This window comes from Pan troglodytes, chromosome 20 (genome assembly GCF_028858775.2).
Source record: "Pan troglodytes isolate AG18354 chromosome 20, NHGRI_mPanTro3-v2.0_pri, whole genome shotgun sequence".
NCBI lineage: Eukaryota > Metazoa > Chordata > Mammalia > Primates > Hominidae > Pan > Pan troglodytes.
This window is the reverse complement of record NC_072418.2, coordinates 54,714,839-54,738,994: the sequence shown is the minus strand read 5'-3', so window position 1 is coordinate 54,738,994 and position 24,156 is coordinate 54,714,839. Positions and strand designations below refer to the sequence as shown.

At 41.1% G+C, this 24,156-nt stretch overlaps 1 protein-coding gene and 1 pseudogene across 3 annotated transcripts; both read left to right on the top strand.

Moving 5' to 3' along the window:
* Positions 1–21: 21 nt before the first annotated feature.
* Positions 22–21,080, top strand: ZNF577 (zinc finger protein 577). Of its 3 annotated transcripts, none has more exons than XM_054672681.2 (5): positions 22–161; positions 439–517; positions 2,325–2,451; positions 3,460–3,555; positions 19,861–21,080. In XM_054672681.2, the coding sequence occupies exons 2-5, from the start codon at positions 458–460 to the stop codon at positions 19,911–19,913; spliced, it is 336 nt and encodes a 111-aa protein (XP_054528656.1). In that variant the 5' UTR covers positions 22–161; positions 439–457; the 3' UTR covers positions 19,914–21,080. The 3 variants fall into 3 exon arrangements, with proteins under 3 accessions (XP_054528656.1, XP_054528655.1, XP_054528654.1); XM_054672680.2 differs by lacking the exon at positions 19,861–21,080 and adding an exon at positions 7,300–8,830; XM_054672679.2 differs by lacking the exon at positions 19,861–21,080 and adding an exon at positions 7,123–8,830.
* PANTROV1R-PS277 (vomeronasal 1 receptor panTroV1R-ps277 pseudogene) lies at positions 23,778–24,133 on the top strand (annotated as a pseudogene).

Sequence of the window (24,156 nt, the reverse complement as noted above, 5' to 3'; positions counted from 1 at the left end):
AGAAGGAGCTTCCAGGCTGGGGAAGATCATCGTTTCCAGTGGTAGCTTGACCTGAGATGATACCTGACCACCACTTCTGGGAAGGCCCAGAATAGACAGAAGAGAGAGAACATCCTAGAGTTGCTAGCCCCTAAGAGTTGAACGAAATGGGCAAGGCCCAGGTGAGGTTTGTTTTACCTATTTTGTCCTTTGTTTCCCAATGGGTCTGTGGAAGCTTGTAAAAGGCAGTCTGGTTAAATGAGATAGTGTATGCTGATAAAAATCAGGATCTGTGGGAAAATAAGTTTAAGTTGGAATCTTAAAATCCTGGCAAATTAAGAAACAAGATATATGGATCAGGGGGTTTGCGAAAGTTCTTAATGTCGGAACATAGCTAAGTGACTGTTAAGACCCTGTGGGTTTTCTCTGCTTTAAACTGTGTCTCCTTTTTTTTGGCAGCTGAAATAACAGGAAACACATGAAAAATGCCACGATTGTAATGTCTGTGAGGAGAGAGCAAGGCAGTTCTTCAGGGGAGGTAAATGTGTCATTGCTGTTAGAGCTTGAGAAACTTCTTTCCTTCAGAGAGCTTTTGTGGTTGACAGTATCCTCAAAGTCAGCCTTGTAATAAAGGCATGGGATGTTTTCTATGGCTTTTTCCTATTGTTTAGTGGGGTAAGCTAAGGAGTAATGCCAAAGGAAAACTGGATTGGACAAAATTCTTCGAAAATAGCGTGCCTTGAAAATAGAGGCTTCTGGTCATCTGACTTTGCCCAGTAATAAAGCCTGGAGTATCCAGTAGAATGAATGGGCTGCTTGACTTTTGAATGATCCTCCCTGAAGAAGAATTCTCTCATCCAGATTTTTGTTATTGAGACAGCAGGAGACAACTAACAGCTCCATTCTTTGGTAACAGCTTTGAATGCAGATACTGACAATGCTTCTTTCTTACCTTCTTAACTCCAGGTTCAAAAAACAAAGCACCAGTTCTGCTTGTTTTGCTTTTTCTATGTTTAATTACTGAAATGATACATGGCTACATTTGCACGCAAGAGATTCAAGCAAACAGAAGTATTTGTATCAAAAGACAGTATCTCCTTTCACCCTTTTTCTGCCCAAACTTCAACCCAAAGGATACTAAATAAGTGTTCATAGTTTGGGTCTCTATCTAGTTCCTCCCTGTGATTGACATCTGGTAGAATATATTCATATTTATGTACATTTATGTATACATACATGTGTATACTTATACATATGTAATTGTAAATATTATTACTTTTTTTTCCCCCCAAGTTGGAGTCTTGCTGTGTCGCCCAGAGCTGGAGTGCAATGGTGCAATCTTGGCTCACTGCAACCTCTGCCTCCTGGGCTCAAGCAATTCTCCTGCCTCAGCCTCCTGAGTAACTGCGATTACAGGTGTGTGCCACCACACCCTGCTAATTTTTGTATTTTTAGTAGAGATGGGGGTTTCACCATGTTGGCCAGGCTGGTCTCGAACTCCTGACCTCATGAGCCCCCTGCCTCAGCCTCCCAAAGTGCTGGGATTACAGGTGTGAGCCACCATGCCCAGCCATATTATTACTTTTTTTTTTTTTTTTCCTCTTGAGACGGAGTCTCGCTCTGTCGCCCATGCTGCAGTGCAGTGGCGCAATCTTGGCTCACTGCAAGCTCCGCCTCCCAGGTTCATGCCATTCTCCTGCCTTAGCCTCCCAAGTAGCTGGGACTACAGGTGCCCACCACCATGCCCAGCTAATTTTTTGTATTTTTAGTGGAGATGGGGTTTCACTGTGTTAGCCAGGATAGTCTTAATCTCCTGACTTTGTGATCTGCCCACCTCGGCCTCCCAAAGTGCTGAGATTACAGGTGTGAGCCACCATGCCCAGCCGTATTATTACATTTTTAAAATATGTCTTAGATCATATATTATTTGGGAGCTTAATTTTTTGCATTTAAGAGACTGCCTTGGAGATCATTGATAATCTTGTGGGTATGTATACATCTACCTCATTGATTTTAACATTTTTGCAGTATATTATAGCATGGAGGTGCTGTAATTTAACCCTGTCTGCTTTTGATAGACATTTAGATTATTGGCAAGTTTTTCATTATGAGAAACAAAGGAATAATGAACAGTCTTATTACACGTTGTTTCATATCTATGCTAGTACTGCCTTAGTACTTTTAGGGTAGGCAGAATTGGTGGAATTCCATGGTCCTTTGGTATGTGAAATAGCCATGGTGTGCATACGTTGTCATGGAGAAAAGGATCAAGACATGTCCCCGTCCCTCTTTTCCGCATCATCTATTGTTATCCACCTCAGATTGCATTGGAATTGTTATTATAGGGGTCATTGTCATTCGAAGATGTGGCTGTGGGCTTCACCAGGGAGGAGTGGCAGTTTTTGGACCAGTCTCAGAAGGTCTTGTACAGGGAAGTAATGTTGGAGAACTACAGCAACCTAGTATCAATAGGTAAGGACAGCATTGCCGTCACTTACCTTTTCTTTCTTATTTGGTGACCACTGTACGGTCCCATAAATATTTAATGGTTTAGACTAAAGCATTGTATGTTATAGATTTTTTGTTGTGGTGGTAAAATATATAACATAAAATTTACCGTCTTAACCATAAGCGTGCAGTTTGGTGGGTTAAATGCACTCGTGCTCATAGTGTTTGCAGCCACCAACACTACCTTCTGTCTTCTAAAACTGAAACTCTGTACCCACAAAACAACAACTACTCATTCCCCCACTTCTCCCCAGCTCCCGGCGACCACCATTCACTTTCTGTCTTTAGGATTTTGACTTCTCTAAGTACCTCGTATAAGTGGAATTATATAGTGTCTGTCTTTTTGTGTCTGGCTTATTTCACTTATTATGATGTTCTCAAGGTTTATCCATGTTGTAGCAAGTGCCAGAATTTCCTTTTTAAGGCTGAATAATATTCTTTTGTATGTATATACCACCTTTTGCTTATCCACTTATCTGTTAAGGAACACTGGGTTGCTTCCATGTTTTAGCGCTTGTGAATCATGTTGCTATGAATATGGGTGTACAGATAATCTCTTTGAGACCCTGCTTTCCATTCTTTGGGGTATATACCCAGAAGTGGAATTGCTGGGTGATATGGTCATTCCATTGTTAATTTTTTGAGGAACAGTTTTCCACAATGTCAGTACCATTTTACATTCCCACCAAGAGTACACAGGGTCCCAGTTTCTCTACATCTTTGCCAACAGTTGTTATTTTCTGTTTTTGTTTGTCTGTTTGTTTTTTTGATAGTAGCCATCCTAATGGGTATGGGTGTGTCACGCAGACTGTTATTTTCCTCCCTGGCACAAAGTGGTTGTGCTCTTTTCCTGAGTGAAAGAGTTTTGCTTTATCAAAGTGCAAATGCTGTGGTTCCTGAGACATAACCCTCTCCATCTTCATCCATTCCCCAAGCACACGTGCCAAGTGTTCAGTGATCTCCCATTTACAGGGTATCAAGGCACCAAGCCAGATTCGCTCTTCAAGTTGGAGCAAGGAGAACCCCCAGGGATAGTAGAAGGAGCAGCCCACAGTCAAATCTGTCCAGGTAAGTGAGTGAAAACTAAGAAAATGGGGAGAAATGGCCTGAAAATCCCAGCTGGTCGGAGAAGGGTTGATGCTTTTAAAGTGTTCTTTAGAGGACTTTACAGTAGTTGGTGGCCCAGAAACCTAATCAGCCTTTCTGCATCTGTGTCCATCCCTAATAGAGCCGGCTCTCAGAGGATAATGTCTTCCTTTCTTCTATTTTCTGGATCTGATTTCAGTCCGTGTCATCGAAGACCTTGAATTCTTACCTGGTTCCATTCTTCCCAGCCTGCTCCTGACTTTTGCCCCTTCCTTACTTGCTTTGAAATTCCCCTCGTAACCCATCTGGATTACGTTGCCTTTTTTTTTTTTGAGACGGAGTCTCGCACTGTGGCTGGGCTGGAGTGCAGTGACGTGATCTTGGCTCACTGCAACCTCCACCTCCCAGGTTTAAGTGATTCTCCTGCCTCAGCCTCCCGAGTAGCTGGGATTACAGGTGCCGGCCACCAGGCCTGGCTAATTTTTTTGTATTTTTTGTAGAGACGAGTTTTCACTACATTGGCCAGGCTGGTCTCAAACTCCTGACCTCATGAACCACCCACCTTGGCCTCCCAAAGTGCTGGGATTTCAGGCGTGAGCCACTGCGCCTGGCTGGATTGCATTACTTTTAGCACTTCTGTTGCTTAAAAGCGTATCCCGGCCCCTCTGGAAAGGCCCGATTTCCTTCACTGAAAATCACCTCACCTTAGCTCACGTCAAAGCCCCCACACCATGTCTCTTGGGGCATCTCTGTCGACTTACTCACCCACTGCTCCCCGCCTTTCCAGCTTCTGTTTTTTTTTTTTTTATCTTCTGCTGATTCTCCTGGTAGAAGTTTAATTCACTCTCAGGGCCTGAGCTCTCTGGCCCCTGCTGGAGACTCGCAAATTAACATGTCTGCTACTAATGTCTCATCTGCACTCTAACCCGCTGTGTGTCGCCAGCCACCAGGACAGCTCTCCGAATATTTCCTTCTTCCAGGATGTGAAACCAGAATCCTCCTTTCTCCGAGTTGTTTCTACCATCATGTAGTATACTCATATATACTAAAGATTTCAGCTCTGTCTTCTGACAAATAGCTTCATGCAGATATCTCCTTTTCTGTAATCTCACCTGCCTTCTTATTCTATATTTTGCCAGCACCCCGGACGAGTATTCTGTGAAATTCTTCTTCCCTCAGCTTCAGGGTTAGAAACTGTGATTCTCTTTCCTCCTGGAAAATCCTTTCCCTCCCTGTGCATTATATTTAGGTTCTGCTGTATTGCTCATCACTCCGGTGCCTGGTCACCTTGGAGTTGCCTTGAGTCTTCTCGGTTTACTCTGTTCTATGTCTGAATGTCTCAGCTGCTCCTGTTAATTTTTATTGTTTTGAACACTCCACTCTGAAGTCCCACTTCACAGTAGGCCATGGTAGTAGAGGTTCTTATCGCCTCCATTGCTGCACGTTTGACTGACTTCTGTTTTTCTGTGAGTTCCATTTGATGTGATGGCTTCATTCCCCTCTGGGCAGGGGCCATCAAAGCACTGGAACTTGATGAGAAGACATGAGGAGTGAGTGTTGCTTGAAGAAAGAAGAGGTCCACATATATTCAGAGATTCAAAAGAGGAGAACCCAGCCATGTAGAAAAAGTATCAGGGTTGTGGTGGGAGAGTCAGAAGATGTCCATGAAATAAGTGACAAAATTATTCCAAGGAGGAGGAAGACATATATTTTATTGAATGCTGCAGATAATGTCAAATAACATGAGGACTGACATCTGTGCATTTGATCATGTTGCATTTTTACATCCAGATACTGCCCTCTTTCACTGTCGGCTCTTGTTTTACTTCCAAGAACTAGTTTTTGACTATTTCAGGGCACATTTGGAGCTCTCTCTCTTTTTTTTTTTTTTTTTGTGACAGAGTTTTGCTTTTGTTGCCCAGGTTGGAGTGCAGTGGCCCAATCTTGGCTCACTGCAACCTCCGCCACCCAGGTTCAAGGGATTCTCCTGCCTCAGCCTCCCGAGTAGGTGAGATTACAGGCACCTGCCGCCACGCCTGGCTAATCCTTTTTTTTGTATTTTTAGTAGAGACAGGGTTTCAGCATGTTGGCCAGACTGGTCTTGAACTCCTCCCATCCACCTCTACCTCCCAAAGTGCTGGGACTACAGACGTGAGGCACTGCGCCTGGCCACCCTCTTTTCTGACTTTTATCTCCTTTGTGTCTATCCTGCACTAACTTAGTAATGGTCATATATTGTTTTGTGTGTGTGTTTTACTGGTTGGTATGAGGCTTCTTTTACCCTCATTTTATTAAATGGCACCAGCACCTACATAGGCGTTTAAACCACATACTGAGCAGTTATCCTCAATTCTTCGCTTTTCTGCTGGCAACATGTGTTCTAAGAGTGAATCCTATCTTTTCCTCCTCCATACTTATGTTCTTGTTTTTTCACATTTCTCCATCTCCATTGTAATTATTCCTGATCAAGCCATCTGAATTCTGCCATAACCTCCAGCATATTCCCTTCTATAATTTCATCTTTTCAATTCATTCTCCATAGAACAGTCATGTTTTGGAACTGTCAATTCAGAACATGTTTTCTTGGCAAAAAAATGTTTGGTGGCTTACTGCCATTGTTCTTAGCATAAATTCCAGTTTCTAACAAAGTCTTCCTCCAAAATCTTCATGTTTTTAATCCTGCCAGCCTTGCCAAACTTTTGTATTTCTACTTCACTCAAGCTCAGGATATTCCAGGTAAACCAGCTTCTCTTACATTTTTTTTTTTTATCACACCTAAGTTTTTTCTGCCTCTGGGTTTTCACACTGGCTGTTCCCTTTTCTTGGAATGTTCTTTATTTTGTTCTTTGCATAACATTGCTTTTTCTTACCCTATGATGCGAGCCACTTCCTTTGTACTGTTCTTCACATTCTGTAATTTTCTTACGTCTTTGCATACCTGTTGATTCTCTGTCTTTACCTGAATGACAGGTTCATGGAGAGAGAGAATAATGATTAGCCACTGTAGTATCCCAAATACCAGTCTATTCAGTGTTTGTTGGGTGAATACATCCATCCCCTCCATCTATTTTTGATTTATTCCAGTTGCAATGTGTTTCTGTTTCTATTCTGTCTCCATTTGCAAGGTCCGATTTGGGAGGCAGCCCAAGTTGTATTGATTCATTATAGAGTATCCATTGTTGTTGCTGAAGTTGCTGTATTTTCCTTTTGCTGTTTTATAGTATCATCCTTTTTCACAGAGTGTGAGGTACATTACTCTGAGACTGAGATCTTATAAAAGCCAGCCAAAACCATGGCATTTTTGCACCTTCTGCCACCTCCACAAAAAATTATCATGGATGTTCATATTGTGCTTTTTCCTAGAAGAAATTTGGGGGGTTTACCATATGCGGTGGTACCCAGAAAACCAAAATGAGCTTAAACATTTTGAAAGATGTCAACAAAGTTATGCCCTTGGAAATAAGTTTGGTTTATGTAAGAGCATTGTTCCTTTAATATAAAGACACAATAAGTTTGGCTCGCATTGTAAAAGTTTGAAATCTTATTTAGGTTTTGTTATCCAGAGTAGAAGATATGCAGGAAAAGATTCTGATGCATTTGGTGGATATGGGAGATCATGCCTCCATATCAAGCGTGACAAAACTCTTACTGGAGTTAAATACCATAGATGTGTTAAACCCAGCAGCCCTAAATCACAGCTCAATGACCTACAAAAAATTTGTGCAGGAGGGAAACCACATGAATGCTGTGTGTGCGGGAGAGCCTTCTCCAGGAAAGCACAGCTTATTCAACATCAGAGAACTGAAAGAGGAGAGAAACCCCATGGATGTGGTGAATGTGGGAAAACATTCATGAGGAAGATTCAGCTCACTGAGCATCAGAGAACTCACACAGGAGAGAAGCCCCATGAATGTAGTGAATGTGGAAAAGCCTTCTCCAGAAAGTCACAGCTCATGGTCCATCAGAGAACCCATACAGGAGAGAAACCCTACAGATGCAGCGAATGCGGAAAAGCCTTCAGCCGGAAGTGCCGGCTCAGTAGACATCAGCGATCACATACTGGAGAGAAACTCTATGGGTGCAGTGTGTGTGGGAAAGCCTTTTCTCAGAAGGCATACCTCACTGCACACCAGAGACTTCACACAGGAGATAAGCCTTATAAATGCAGTGATTGTGGAAGAACCTTCTATTTTAAGTCAGACCTGACCAGACATCAGAGGATTCATACAGGAGAGAAACCTTATGAATGTAGTGAGTGTGAAAAAGCCTTTAGAAGCAAGTCGAAGCTCATTCAGCATCAGCGTACTCACACTGGAGAGAGACCATATTCATGCAGTGAATGTGGCAAAGCCTTTGCCCACATGTCAGTCCTCATTAAACATAAGAAAACTCACATAAGAGAGACAGCCATAAATTCACTGACGGTGGAGAAACCTTCCTCAAGGAGTCATACCCCCTTATACATGAGTGAACTCATACAAGAGCAAAAGACTGTGAACACAGTACCTATAGAAATGCCTTCCTCAGGAACCCCACCATTGTTAAACAAGAGTGAGCGCCTAGTGGGCAGAAATGTAGTGATTGTGGAACAACCTTTTCCAAGAAATCAAGCCTTTGTAGTTAATCAGGAATTTGAACAGAGAATAAGCCTCACAAATGAAGTGAATGTGGCCCCATCAGTAATAAATTATATCTTGTATCTTACAGATATTGTATCAGAATAAATCTTCTGATACCAGAAAGGTGGGAAAATCTTTAGTAGGAATCCTCCAGCCATTATATCCCAGAGAGCTCATTTAGGGCTGAAACACTGTGGAGGCAGTGGTTGTGGAGGACATTTCTGTGAGAATTCAAACCTGTTAAACACCATTGAAATCATGTTGGGTAGAAATGCAGCTGTTAGGAGGAAGTCTTTACCTGGAGATGATATCTCAATTGGTATCAAAAGAATTCTTACAGGAATATTTATGAAAGATTGTGATGGTGCTTTTAGCGCTAAATTGTGCCTCGTGTGCCAAAGAAACATAGACAACTGTAGAGGCAATGGATATGGAAAACATTTTTCATAAAATATGGGAGAATTTATAGAAAAGAAAAACTCTTGAAAGTAAGAAATGATGGCAACTCACCAAATTAACTCATGTATCATACTTTTATGTCTTGAGAGTCTTGGAGGGACATGTTTAATGAAATCTTGAACCCCAGGAATGGTATTATGTAATGAAAACCTATGAATATAACAAATATGGAAGTAAAATTGTGTTAGTTTCTTATGAGTGTTGCACCAAACTAACACAAATTTAATGGCTTAAAACAACATAAAATCATTATCTTACAGTTCTGGAGGACTGAAGTCCAAATGCATCTCACGGGGCTACATCAAGCTGTTGACAGGGCTGCTTTTCTTTTTGGAGGCTCTAGGGGAGCGTCTTTCTTTGCCCTTCCAGCTTCTAGAAGCTGCCCAAATTCTGTGGTTTGGGGCCTCCTTTCAAAACCAGCAATGGCCAATCAGTCTTACATCACTCAAACACTTGAGTGTTCTGTCTCCCTCTTCCATGTTTGAGGACCCTTGTGATTACACTGTGAAAACCCAGATAAGCCAGGATAATCTCCCTATCTTATTATGATGCAAGTATGTTAAGATTTTATTCTATAATCAGAGAATCTTATGCTATGATTGTTGTATGTGAGCATTATAGATGCTATTGAAATGTTAAAATCACATCAGCACTGGAAAATAACTCCTCGATGTCCAAAAAGAACATGAGATTTATGATGCTTGAAATGTTGCTAAACATAAATTTGTATCTATTCTGAAATTATATAAATTAACCTACCTGGCCAGGCACAGTGGCTCACACCTGTAATCTCAGCACTTTGGGAGGCCAAGGCAGGAAGATCACTTGAGCCCGCAAGTTTGAGACCACCCTGGGCAACATAGCGAGACTACCTCTACAAAAAAAATAAAAAAAAATAATAGCTGGACATGGTGGTGTGTGCCTATAGTCCCAGCTACTTGGGAGGCTGAGGCAAGATGATTGCTTGAGTCCAGGAGTTCTAGGCTGCAGTGACTGCAGTGAGCTATGATCGTGCCACTGCACTACAGCGTGGGTGACAGAAGAAGTCTCTGATTCTAAAAAAGGGGGGAAAAAGAAACTAACATACTTTATTATGAGTACGGAATGCATATGACATAATGCACCTGGATATTGACTAACTTTTTCATAGCCAACCCAAACAGTCCCTTTTTCTTTTACAGTAAATGTCTAATGTATATAATTTCCTGCCTTAAATATCTAAAAAAGATGCACAAAATATATGAATGAACTTCATCAGACATTGAGAAGGGCTTAGGACAGCTTTCCATGAGAGAAAGGAAACAATGAAATGAGCGTTATGATTGCCCCAGCTTAGTGCCTGGAGAAAGTTTCCAGTCTGCAGGATTGGGAGGAGAAACCCAAGCAGATCCCAGCCATCTCTCTGAATTGAGACAGAGTTTAGGGTTTGAGGAATTCAAGGTGGCCCAAATTCATGAATTGGATTATTGGAGAAGAGCTGCACTCAAGAATTGAGAGTTCTGTAGAGTTTCCCCCACACGCCTTTTGAGTCATAATCAGCATATGTATGTGAGGAAACCCCCCCTAGGCTGGAGGAAGAACAGGAAGAAATGAACACGCAGAAAAATCCTTGGATTACACACAAGCATTTCCACCAGCTGGAATGGAAACGCCTCCTAACATTTGGAGAATCACAGTGGACCTTAAGTAAGGAGTATCGCCTCTGTGGGTGGCTCAGATTTGCTCTACAGTAAAGGCTGCCTCGAACTCTCCTCACAAAGCATACATGCAAGCCATGAAAAGGCCATACTTTCCAAGTAAGTTAGCAGTTTTCCAAACAGAGACTAATAAAGAAATAGAAAGCAATCTACCAGTCAGTAATTGACCATGTCTGGCATCCAATACAAACTTACCCAGGTGTGCAAAGAAGCAGGAAAATATAACCCCATAACATGAAGAAAACTCAGTAGAGACCCAGAAGTGGCACACTTATAGCAGAAAAGGATGTTAGAAATAGCTGCTATAAATGTCCCATATGAATCAAGTGGATTATAAAAACTATAATTTACTGATGGGTTCCCCCCACCTGAACAAGGGGCAGATGAAGCTCAGTCTACGCACTGGACCCAATGCCCCTAGGATGTTAATCCTCCCAGGGAGGGACCAGAAGGAGGCAATTACCAGCAATCAGCACCAGGTTCCCTGAGAGGGAGAAGCAAGCTCAGCTGAATTTGTGCAGTGTAGTCTACCTGGTGTTTAGCCCCTCTTTGCCTTTTCTGGGAACTGAGGCTTTTGAACAGGGCTGCTGAGCTTCCTAGGAAGTGTAGTTTGGCCATGGGCAGTGCTTGAGACACCTGTGCTGGGCAGTTGAGGTTTATGGGAAGTACAGTTAGGAGGCCTAACAACTTATTCTAGTTAGCGGCTGGTGTGTCTTGACTGTTTAGCCCCTGTAGGGGTTTCTGGCACACATCTGCCTTTGGCCATTTTTCTCCACATTGAAGGGGTCCAGCCCGTCCACACCTGTGGGTGTTTCTCATCAGTGGGGGACGAGAGACTAAGAAATAAGACACAGAGACAAAGTATAGAGAAAGAACAGTGGCCCCAGGGGACCGGTGCTCAGCATACGGAGGACCCGCACCGGCCCTGGTCTCTGAGTTCCCTCAGCATTTGTTGATCACTATCTCTACAATCTCGGAGACGGGGATGTGGCAGGACTATAGGGTAATGGTGGGTAGAGGGTCAGCAGGAAACATGAGCGAAGGACTCTGTGTCATAAATAAGTTTAAGGAAAGATGCTGTGCCTCGATGTGCACATAGGCCAGATTTATGTTTGACTTTACACAAATATCTCAGTGCAGTAAAGAACAGTATCGCTGCCAGCACGTCTCACATCCAGCCATAAGGTGGTTTTCTCCTATCTCAGCAAATAGAATGTACGATTGGGTTTTACACCAAGACATTCCATTCCCAGGGACGAGCAAGAGACAGATGCCTTCCTCTTATCTCAACTGCAAAGAGGCCTTCCTCTTTCACTAATCCTCCTCAGCACAGACCCTTTATGGGTATCGGGCTTGGGGACGGTCAGGTCTTTCCCTTCCCACGAGGCCATATCTCAGGCTGTCTCAGTGGGGAGAAACCTTGGACAATACCCAGGCTTTCTTGGGCAGAGGTCCCTGCGGCCTTCCGCAGTGCATTGTGTCCCTGGGTACTCGAGACTGGAGAATGGTGATGACTTTTACCAAGCATACTGCCTGCAAACACATTTTAACAAAGCACATCCTGCACAGCCCTAAATCTAGTAAACCTTGACTCAACACAGCACGTGTTTCTGCGAGCACAGGGTTGAGGCTAGGGTTACAGATTAACAGCATCTCAAGGCAGAATAATTTCTCTTAGTACAGATCAAAATAGAGTTTCTTATGTCTTCCTTTTTCTACATAGACACAGTAGCAGTCTGATCTATCTTTCTTTCCCCCACACACGTGAGTGAATTCTATCTGGGTGTTCAAGGCAGTTGAAGACGGTAGTAGTCAGAACCTTAGCTGGTGCTTGCTGGGGCTTCTGTAGGCAACATTATGAGGGAATTGGCCTTGGGCATATTAATTCTGAGCTCATCTGGCAGTTCTGCTTTGGCTGGGGCAGACTTTGGTGGGTCAGACCCAGTCGGTTCTTGGTGAGTCTGCCCTGCTGTGTGGCTGAGGTGGGAAGCAGCCCTACAGAATCCCATTGTTGTGTGGGACATGTTTGCCCTTGTTCTTCCTGCTCTCATGGGCCAGTTGGATCCCATGTTGGAGGCTGGGGAGGGGACTCAGGGCATGGGTCTTACCTAACCTTACTCTGCTGACTTTCTCCTTTTACACCCCAGATGAAACTTTTTTAGGTGTGTAGGTGTCTGTGTCCTATGGAGTGTCCGGAACTGGCCTATTAACAACTGCATCACTGTTAACAGAAAGCTTCTAGAACAGTGTCTACAATGCAGTGCTTTGAGGACTAAGTCAGCAACTTTTAAAAAGAACTTCTATTACAAGTGGGAAGATGATTTATGTATAAAGAAATTTGACACACTTAAAAACCTACAACTGCTGGTGCACAGATTTACAGATTCCATCCACTTTGTCTTGATTCCCAGTTTAGAACTTGGGTCTGTAAATACTAGAACCTGCCAGACCTCAGAGTAGAAATCCAGTGTCAGCTCTCCCACCAGAACTTGCCTGGCTCTGATCCCATGCAAGGGAGAAGACATTCCAGGTTCTCATTGCCTTTCTCTGTATCTGTATTTAGGGGTGGGGGTAGAGGACTGGAAATTCCTCATTGGTGCTGATTAGTCTGACCTCTGAGGGCTTTTTCCAACCCTAGCTTTGTTCTTTTTGTTTGTTTGTTTTTGTTTTTTGTTTATTTGAGATGGAGTTTCACTCTTTTGCCCAGGCTGGAGTGCAGTGGCGTAATCGTGGGTCACTGCAACCTCCACCTTCCGGTTTCAAGTGATTGTCCTGTCTCAGCTTCCTGAGTAGCTGGGATTACAGGCGCCTGCCACCACACCCGGCTAATTTTTTTTTTTTGTATTTTTAGTAGAGACGGGGTTTCACCATGTTGGCCAGTCTGGTCTCAAACTCCTGACCTTGTGATCCGCCCACCTCAGCCTCCCAAAGTGCTGGGATTACAGGTGTGAGCCATCGCGCCTGGCCAGCTTTGTGTTTTTAAAAAGTTGTCCTTCATTAAGGGAGGGAAGTTGAGTAATTGTCACAATTCTAAAAGCTGGGCCTCTCTCTGACATGTCTTCTTTTCTCTTGAAAAGAGATCTTTTGTCCGATGTTCAGAATCAGAAAAGACAATATCTAGATCATACCTTAGAAATGATATCCTCTTCCTAAGAACCGAAGAAAAAAACGATAAAAGCCCCGGTGAGGTTTTGCTTCTTACTTTTGCCTTTCTTTCCAATGGCTTTGCAGGCTTAAGACAAATAACTATCAAATGGAAATACATACATTTGTAATTTAAAAATTTAAGGAAAACTAAACAGAAACCATAAAATCAAGATTCAGGTAAAGGTAGAATGAGGAAATGTAGCTTCATACAGAGTGCCTTAAGTGTGAATACAGGTGAATAAATATGTAAGAATGTATGATGTACTTAAGTTGTTTCTGATTCTTTCTTTTCTTTCTTCTTTCTTTCCTTGCTTCCTTCCTTTTCTCTCTCTCTCTTTCTTTCTTCTTATCTCACTCTGTCACCCAGGTTCAGTGGCACGATCATGGCTCACTGCAACCTCTGCCTCTTGGGTTCCAGTGATTCTCTTGCCCCAGCCTCCTGAGTAGCTGGGATTAAGGTGTGTGTCACCACGCCTGGCTAATTTTTGTATTTTTAGTAGAGATGGGATTTCACCATTTTGGCCAGGTTGGTCTCAAACTCCTGACCTCAGGTGATTTGCCCACCTCAGCCTCCCAAAGTGCTGGAATTATAGGCATGAGCCACCACAACTGGCCTGTTTCTGATGTTTCTGGTGTCAATAATGTATTAATTTTCTGTTGATGCCAAAACAGATTCTCACAAACATTTAGCAGCTTGAAACAACACAAATTTATTGTCTCACAGTTCTTTAGGTCAGAAGTCAGGATTGGCTTGACTGGTTTCTTTGATCTGGGTTTCAAAGACTGAAGTCAAGGTGTGGGCCAACAGGGCTCTTATTGGAAGAATCTGGGAAGAATCCACTTCCAAGCTTATCCAGGGTATTGGCAGACTAATTCTGAGATTTGTTTCTTTGCTGGCTGTCAGCTGGGGGTGGTTCTCTTATTTATTTATTTTACTTTTTTTTTATTTTTAATTTTTATTTGAGACAGGTCTTGCTCTGTCACCCAGGTTGGAGTGCAGTGGTGCAATCTTGGCTCACTGCAACCTCTGTCATAGTAGATGTTGAATCTGCCGAGCTGAAAGTGTGTCAGTTCCAGAAACATTTCTGTGCTGTTCATAGACACCTCCCATCAAGCCCAATTATAAGTGTTCAAGTCTTTGTCATTTCCCATGAACAGGCTCTTAAGCTACCAAACCAGATATCTTTAATTTTTTTTTTTTTGAGTTGGAGTCTCGCTCTGTCGCCAGGCTGGAGTGCAGTGGCGCCATCTCAGCTCACTGCAATCTCTGCCTCCCGAGTTCAAGCAATTCTCCTGCCTCAGCCTTCTGAGTAGCTGGGATTACATGCGTGTGCCACCACACCCAGCTAAGTTTTGTATTTTTAGTAGAGCTGGGGTTTTACCATGTTGGTCAGGATGGTCCCAATCTCCTGACCTCATGATCTGCCCGCCTCAGCCTCCCAAAGTGCTGGGATTACAAGTGTGAGCCACCGCACCCAGCCAGTGATATTTAATTTCAAACATGGAGAAGAGTCATGGAGAATAGAGGATAAAATGTGAGGTCAGTGCATTTCAGGTGAGTGAGAACCAACAAGATGGGAGACCTGGAAAGTAAAGGAGCTGGCCATGAGGGATGGACCCCTTCCAAATGTGTTTAACAGGGCAAAGACTTGGAAGGTGACTACAGATACCTAGATCATTGATGAGGCTCTCTTTTGTTTGGCGTTTCAAAGAAAATGTGCCTTTTTCTCTCTTTATATTGACTTAGATTCTCACAATCGACACATCATCACAGCACTGCCTTTTATCCTGGGGTAAGGATATTTGGCCTGATTTTTGTATTTCCTACAGACCTCAGTGAATCATATGAGAATGTATCAAAGCAACCTAGAAGGTGGGAGTGCTCACCACAGTGGTGTTCTGTACATATGGTGTTAGAAATCTTTGGGAAGGCTGGGCATGGTGGCTCACGCGTGTAATCCCAGCACTTTGGGAGGCCGAGGTGGGTGGATCACCTGAGGTCAGAAGTTCCAGACCAGCCTGGCCAACGTGGCGAAACCCTGTCTCTACTAAAAATACAAAAATTAGCTGGGCATGGTGGCGAGTGCCCTGTAATCCCAGCTACTCCAGAGGCTGAGGTTGGAGAATCGCTTGAACCCTAGAGGCGAAGGTTGCAGTAAGCTGAGATTGCGCCACTGCACTCCAGCCTGGTTGACAAGAGCGAAACTCCGTCTCAAGAAAAAAAAAATCTTTGGGAAAGTTCATTGACTGTTGCATGCAGAATTAAAGAAGAATGAATCTGAAACAGAGTGACAGCACTTACATTTATGTGAAGAGCTGAGAAGACTTCATTCTATCTTGCTTCCCACAGATGTTGGTTCCTAAGACTTAAGTTGGCCTCTTTTCTGGGTACTTATTGTTTGAGCGTGATGGATGGACTTTTTCCATTCTCTGGGCATCTCCTTCTCCTAAAGCCTTCAGAGTTGGAGGGCGTAAGGGTGCTTCATCACTGGTAATTTCTTTTCTTTGTTCCCAGTGTGACCTCTTCGATTTCATGGACTTAACAATGCTATTTATATGTTGATGACTCACAGATTTCTCTCTACAGGCTAGATATTTCCTTATCCTCCTACATTTGCCTGGGAATTGCTTGGAGATCTAATAGCTAACTCAAACTTCAAGTCATCCTTGCTTCACCGTTTCACTCATCCCACAAATCCAGTCCATTTAGCAAGTTTAGTCTTTACTTTCTCCTTATATCTCGAGGTCCTCTACTCCTTTCTCTAACAGTTATTTTCACTCAAGCTTCGATGTCCATTATCTCTTGCCAAAATTATGATAGTTTTCTGTAATATACTCTCAGTCCTTTACTCGTTTCTATTCTCCACATAATACCCTTAATGAATTTATTTTACTATTTTCATTTATGAAAATAAATGCGGGAGTCAGGGGCAGGAGTCAGTGTTTCTAGCCCCTCACCTCCAAAATCCCTGAACATTAAAATAAACATCAGAAACATCTTGGTTCTTAAAAGACTTCAGATTTTGACAAAAGTGTTGTGGAAAGTAATTAAAGCTTCATATAAAAAGGTAAACCTTAGTTGGAGGATGGAAAGATCTAAATTATGGTCTAAAAAATGCTGTATGATGTAGCAAATCCGTACTCATTCACAGGGTGCAAGCCTAAAAATATTCATGCCATAATATTTAAGACATGGTCAGTGTTAATTACTGATAAACATACACACAGGATGTTGCTTTTAAATTGGAAATCAGGACATGTCATCCTGCTCCCGCTATCATTGGTAATGGCATCCTGTTACTGTTAGCACAAGATCCAAATTCTTTTCAGGATCCTCCTACAAGGGAGCATTCCCTGATTTCTGCCTAAATGTTTTTGTTTACTTATTAATGAAACATGTTTTGGTATAACATACATATAATGTAATTCTACAGCTAGGTAACTTTCTAGTCAGCACACTGTGCAACCAGCACCTAGATCAAGAATCTGAGTCCTGTGCAGAATGGCATTGGGTGAATATTACACTGTTTATCTCTTTTAATTATACACTAAGTATAATTATACACTAAGTATAATTCAGGCCATTATACTTAGTGTCCCTATGTATGTTTTCATGAATATCTTTATTTATTTTTATTTTCTCCTTTTGAAAATGCTTGTCTCCAAATGGTCTAGATTTAATGAGATGTTCCAAAATGATACACAAAATTCTTGCACATTCTTTTTGCAAATTTCCCCAAAATATGATTTTACCAATTTGCTTTATTTCATCTATACACACACACCACACACAGGTACATATGGTTTTTCTGAACTCTACCCTAAAACCCAAGTGTGTATTTCATAGGAAGAAGAGCATTCTTTTGCATAATCAGAATACTGTGATCAAAATCAGAATATTGACATTGATACAGTATTATTATCTAAAATACAGAGCTTACTCAAATTTAACCATCTTACTAATATTTTTTTATGGTAAATGGGAAAAGAAGCCTTTTTCTGGACCTCTTCTTGTTATCTCACTTACTCTGTTGTGCGTACATTAGCTTTCATAACATCCAGAAGTCAGAGCTTGCTAATTATAACCAATTCTTTTTGGAAAGAAATCATATGGATGCAGTGAATGTGCAGTGAATACTTGTAAACTACTCATGACCATGCCTCAGAGAACTCATGCAGGAAACAAATCCCAGGAATCTCATGATTTTAGGAGAGCCCTTCCCAGTGAGTTAAAGCTCATTGCTCATCAGCAAACTCAAACAGGAGTGAGACCCTACTGATGTAATCAATGTCAAAAAGCCTTCATTACAAATTCAGGGCTTGTGTATCATCAGAAAACTCATCATAGAGAAGGGAAAGTCTGTACATGCAGCAAATGTGGAGAAGTTTTCCCTTGGAAGTCAGAACTCATTTTATGTCAAAGAAATCATTCAGGAGAGAGACCGTTCATTTGCAAAGTATGTGATAAAGGCTTTGTGGTTAGGACACATCTCACTGTACATCAGAGAGCTCACACAGGAGAGAAACCATATGCTTGCTCAGATTGTGAAAAAGCCTTCTCAAAAAAGGCTTTATTCATGATTCATCAGTGAATTCACACAGGAGAGATACCCTATTAATGCATTCAATGTCAAACAGCTTTGAAGACCAGATCTGAGCTCAGTTATCCTCAGAAAGTTCTTCATAGAAAAGGAAAATTCTATGGATGCAGTAAATGTGGGAAAGCTTTTCCTTGGAAGTCAAACCTCATTTTGCATCTCAGAACTCATTCAGGAGAGAGACCTTTCAGGTGCAAAGTCTATCATAAAGCCTTCATGGTTAGAACACAGCTAACTATACATCAGAGAACTCACACAGGAGAGAAACCATATGCTTGCTTGGATTATGAGAAAGCCTTCTTGAAAAAGGCTCAGCTTATGAAGCATCAGTGAATTCATACAGAAGAAAGACCCTATGGATGCAGTGAATGTCAAGAAGCTTTCATCTGGAAGTTGGATCTCAACAATCATAAGAAAACTCATCATGCAGTAAGGAAATCCCATGAATGCAGTGAATGTGGGAAGGTTTTATCCTCCAAAAAATACTTTGTTATACATCAGAGAACCCATACAGGTGAGAAACCCTTCAAATGCAATGTATGTGATAAAGCCTTCACATCAAAGGGAAATCTCATTGTATATCAGAGAACTCATATAGGAAATAAATCATATGAATGCTCAGACTGTGATAGGGCCTTCTCCAGTAAGGTATATCTCATGACTCATCAGCCAATTCACACAGGAGAGAGACCCTATGATGCAATGAAGGTCAACAAGCTTTCACCCAAAAGACAGGTCTCAGTAAGCATCGAAAAACTTGCCATGCAAGAATGAAATCTTATGGATACAGTGGATGTGGGAAGGTTTTGTCCTGTAAGTCAACTCTCATTATATAACAGAGAACCTATACAGGTGAGAAACTCCTCAAATGTAGCATGTGTAATAAAGCCATCATAGTTAAATCCTGTCTCACTGTACATTAGAGAATTCATACAGGAGAGAAACCATATAAATGCAGTGATTGTAAGAAAGCATTCGCTACTTTGTAAACTCTCATTGGTCACCAGAGAACTCACACAGGAAAGAGGCCCTATAGATGCAGTGAATGTCAAAGAGCTTTACTCAGAAATCGGCTATTACTAATCATCAGAAACCCCAGCAGAAAGGAAGAAAGTCCTTCATGCAGTGACTTGAAATATGAGAGAGCATTTTTGATTAGTCACATCAGCTCAGACACAATAGAAGTTCCATGAATACTATGATTGTAATGGGCCCTTTTGGAACTCTTGTGGGAGAGAAACCTTATAGATGCAATGAATATTTTAAGCCTTCTTTTTTGAAGTTATCCTTCGTTTACCGTAGAGATCTCACAAGAAGAATCATTGGCCAGGCGCATTGGCCCATGCCTGTTATCTCAGCACTTTGGGAGGCTGAAGCAGGCAGATCACTTGAGGTTGGGAGTTCAAGACCAGCCTGACCAACATGATGAAACCCTGTCTCTACTAAAAATACAAAAAAAAAAAAAAAGCCAGGTGTGGTGGTGCACACCTGTAATCCTAACTACTCAGGAGGCTGAGGCAGGAGAATCTCTTGAACCTAGGAGGTGGAGGTTGCAGTCAGCCGAGATTGCACCAGTGCACTCCAGCCTGGGTGACAGAGTGAGACTCTGTCTCAAAAAAAAAAAAAAAAAAAGAGAGAGTCAATTATGAGTGCAGTGATTGTCAAAAAAGTTTATTAGAAAACTAGAAGCTTTCCATTTAGTAGGCAGCACCAGTGGATGTAATGAAAATGATAAATCATTCTCAAATTATATTTGTTACACATTAGGGTATTCATTCAGGAGAAGGACCCTACAGATGGAGGGAATGCAGGAAAGCTAAGAAGAATCACACCTCATTGCAGGTAAAAATTAAAATCTGAAAGTCAAAACTCTTTGAATATCTTGTTTACGAGAGAAATCTCATAGATACAGTGAATGTGATTGTGATAAAGTCTTCCCAGTTAATGTTTATCTTTCTTGTTATAGCAAACTCATACAAGAGGAAACCCCTATTAATATAGTAAATGTGGTAAAGCCTTCATGTAGATACCAAAGGTCACTAATTATATCAGCAAACTCATGTGGTAGATAGGTCCTTCTGAAACGGAATGTGGAAAGCTTTTGAAAGTGACATATACATCAGATACTTAAATCAGAAGGGAGAACGATAGAGTTAAACTTGGCCATTGGCCACAAAACCCATTGCATAGCAGGAAAGAATTGCAGTGATTGTCTAAAATTCTTTATTTAAAATTCAGAGCTGAATTGCCCCCTAACTCAGTTATCAGAAAGATCCTATTCTCGAAGGCAATAATATTTAGGTTCAATGCAGGTATAAAATCCTAATGGAGCCATATCTATTCTGCTTCAGCAGAGTCATACATTTACCTAAAAGCAATGGTTCTGGTCACAGGAAATAATTTCTGTGGAGGATTAGATAGCATTAAGCATCATAAGCTTTTAAATATAGGAGCAGAATTTGCTCCATACAGAGATTTTATGAATGCAATGAAAGTGGTAAAAGCATCAGTGATAAGTTATTTTTTATTTCATGGATTCACTTCTTCACATCCTACCATGTCTTAAATTGTGAAGCATCTTATGATCTGGAATGTCATAGTAATTGTCAGGGCTTTTAAAATGTGTGATGGCACTTTAGATTTGAGTAATTACCCTTGCCTGTATATATACTTTTATAATGGTTTTGCATAATTATTATAGAAAGGATTCCAGAGAATATTCTATAAATATTAGACATTTCATTGTCAAATATTCCTTTTGAATATATGAAAAATAAGAATATAATAAGGATTAGTCAAATAGTGACAAAGGATCTTAGGGGTTGTGTTGTGGACTGTACTATGTGACATGTACTTTATATATTTATAAACTTCATTGTTTACTTGGAATTACATGAAGAAACAATTTTCAGGGTTAAAGAAATTCTCAACATAAGACAAAATGTTGAATAATTCAATGTAGTGCAAATAAAATGTTTTTTTCTTATGAATCAAAATGTCTTGTAATACATATTTGACTCATTATTAAGGAGTCTAAAGGATTATACCACGTAAGTGTGAATTCCTTATTTTTGCTGTCATTTGTAGTATTTTTGCCAACTGTGATGATCCATCACAAGTAGAAGTTTACATTTTTCTAGAGCCTTATAACTCTGAAACATCCAAAGATTATAAAAGATTTACCTAAAATATTTAAAAACCAGCAACACATTAGAGTAATGGAAGAAAAAAGTGTGAGGTTATATGAGGTGAGTTTATGGCTATATATTTCAAGTTTGTGTCACACAGAAACTTGATTTGTTATGATAATATGCCATTCCTTTGGTGGTTCCTCAAAAAGTTAAATCCAGACTTACCATATGACCCAGGAATTCCATTCCTAAGTAAAATACCCATGAGAATTGAAAACAGGTACTCAACCAAATATTTGTCCATGAATGTTTATAGCACTGTTCACAATAGCCAAAATAGCATTTGGTTGAAAAAACTCAAATGCCTATCAAAGGATGAATCAATAAAATGTGCTACATGCATGTACACATGAATACATAAATGAATAGTCAGTTATACAAATGAATGAAGTACTGATGACATGTTGCATGAATGAGCCCCAAAACATACTGAGTGAAAGAAGCCAAATGCAAATTCCACATTTTATACTTTCATTTATATCAAATACTCTGAATAGGTAAATCTATAGAGAAATAAAGCAAATTAGTGGTTATTGGGCACTAGAGGGGAAGGGAGAATGCATCTATCTGCATAGTATGTATGGGGTTTTCTTTTAGAATGATGAAAATGTTTTTGAACTAGATAGAGATGGTGGTTGCATAATATTGTGAATGTGCTAAACTTCACTGAATTGTACACTCTAAAATGGTTAATATTTGAATTTTTACATGAAGAAAATATATTTAAAAAGAAAAATATTGCATGAACTCTGGCACTTCAAATATGGACTTTTTTTTTTTAACAAAATGAGACTTACTTGACTGAATCTTCTATAAAACTTCTAGTGAGTATTCTAGTTATTAAAAAGCAAGGTTTTTTTTACCTCCATGTGAAATAACTGACTTATTTTGGTTATCAGTGAAACCTATTGTTTTGCAAGGAATTCTGTAAAAATGTACCAGCAAAATCTTGCTTATTTTTTTCTCTAGATTTTTGCCCCTTCCCCATTTTGTTTGACAGTTGTCAAGAAATCTTTTCTTCACCATTTTATTATGAAAATCTTCAGACATAAAGATGTTTAAGGAGTACTAAACACTAATCTGGATTTGACCATTGCAACATTTTTCTGTGTGTGTTTGTGTGTGTCATATGTTCTGACAACCTCCTATTCACCCTGGTGCATGAGGGAGGGACTCCCTACCCTAAGTAGTATGGAATGGCTGAACACAACACCTGACACTGGCTAGATGAAATTGACAGCAGTTTATTAGTCACAGATACAGCCTGAGAGAAATGGTCATTACATATAGGTATTGCACTCAGGAATAGAGTGAACAAGTACGGAGATTGTGGGAAGTAGGCTTTATATAATGAGAGGGTAATGTGCCCATGGTTTCTGTGGAAGAATGCAATTGCTTTGTATAATTCCATGGCCTGAATATAGATTGAGGACCATGTTGGGTGCAGCTTGTTCAGCTGACTGGGGAGTTAGCTGGGTGGGAGCCTTTCCTGTGCAGTGGGAGCATATCTGGTGAGAGTAAGGGAATTCAAAGATAGGCCTTCAGGGCCCTGTAAAGCTCAAAGACTAAAAGCAGGCCAGACACAATGGCCCGCACCTGTAATCCCAGCACTTTGGGATTACAGGTGGATCCTTTGGAGGATCCCTTGAGCCCAGGAGTTTGAGACCAGCCTGGGCAACATAACGAGACTCCATCTCTACAAAAAATTTTAAAATAATAATCGTAGATTTCAAAGCAGCACATGAGATAATAGGTTCTTAGAGTTTTGTGTGTGTGCGTGTGTGTGTGTATGTGTACAGATATATATGTATCTGTATATTTCTGGTGAGCAGCCTGAAAGCTACAGTCACTTGCCACTTGAGCAGTTCTCAGGCAATCACCCACCCGAAGGCTGGTGGGTGGATGAGGTTCAAAGACAGAGCTTTGAAGAACATCGGTTTCTCCTGCTTTCTGTATTGGTTCTCCAACCTACAATAAAAATCTTTGTTCTTATACATGTAGAGGCCCTTCGGCATATCCCCAATTCTACCAAGATATGAAATTGTGGTCTATGCTCTTCTAAAAATCCTGAAACATCTACTGCAAAATACACATTTCTTCTCCTTCCTTTCTTTGTTTTTTCTTTCCTTTTCTCTTTCTTTCTTTCTTTCCTTCTTTCTTTCCTTCTTTCTTTCTCTCTTTCTCTCTCTCATTTCTCCTTTTCTTTTCCTTCCTTTCTTTTCTTTTTTGATGGAGTCTCGCTTTGTCGCCAGGCTGAAGTGCGGTGGCACGATATCGGTTCACTGCAGCCTCCGCTTCCCGGGTTCAAGCGATTCTCCTGCCTCAGCCTCCTGAATAGCTGGGACTACAGGCATGCGCCATCACACCCAGATAATTTTTGTATTTTTAGTAGAGATGGGGTTTCACCATGTTGGCCAGGATAGTCTCGATCTCTTGAGCTTATGTTCCGCCTGCCTCGGCCTCCCAAAGTGCTGAGATTACACAAAATACACATTTCTATTGACTTTCCCAGATGTTGTCTTCATGGACTCATGGTTGGAGCTAGTGTCTACATGGTACTCCTCCTATATAGACACCACCGGAGAGTGAGGCGTATTCACACCCTCAGCAACTCCTACAGATTCTCCCCTGAGGCAAAAGCCATTCAAATCATACTGCTTCTAGGAAGTACTTTCATTTTGTTTTACTTTATCAGTTCTATCCTGCTCATTCATAATGCTGTTCTTTTCCAATCAAGCCTCTGGCTGCAATATACTACCACCTTTCATGCAGTATATTATCCCTCCCTCAGCCCCCCGGTCTTGATGTTCAAGGTCCCCGAGCACCAAGTTTCTCGTCTTAAATGGTGAAAAAAAATCGAAAATTACTGATG

Excerpts from the sequence above, each read along its gene's own strand:
- ZNF577 (XM_054672679.2), top strand. The coding sequence starts at position 458 with ATGAAAAATGCCACGATTGTAATGTCTGTGAGGAGAGAGCAAGGCAGT. Across the intron at positions 518-2,324 it reads AAGGCAGTTCTTCAGGGGAG|GGGTCATTGTCATTCGAAGA; the intron begins GTAAATGTGTCA and ends TTGTTATTATAG. Across the intron at positions 3,556-7,122 it reads CCACAGTCAAATCTGTCCAG|GTTTTGTTATCCAGAGTAGA; the intron begins GTAAGTGAGTGA and ends AATCTTATTTAG.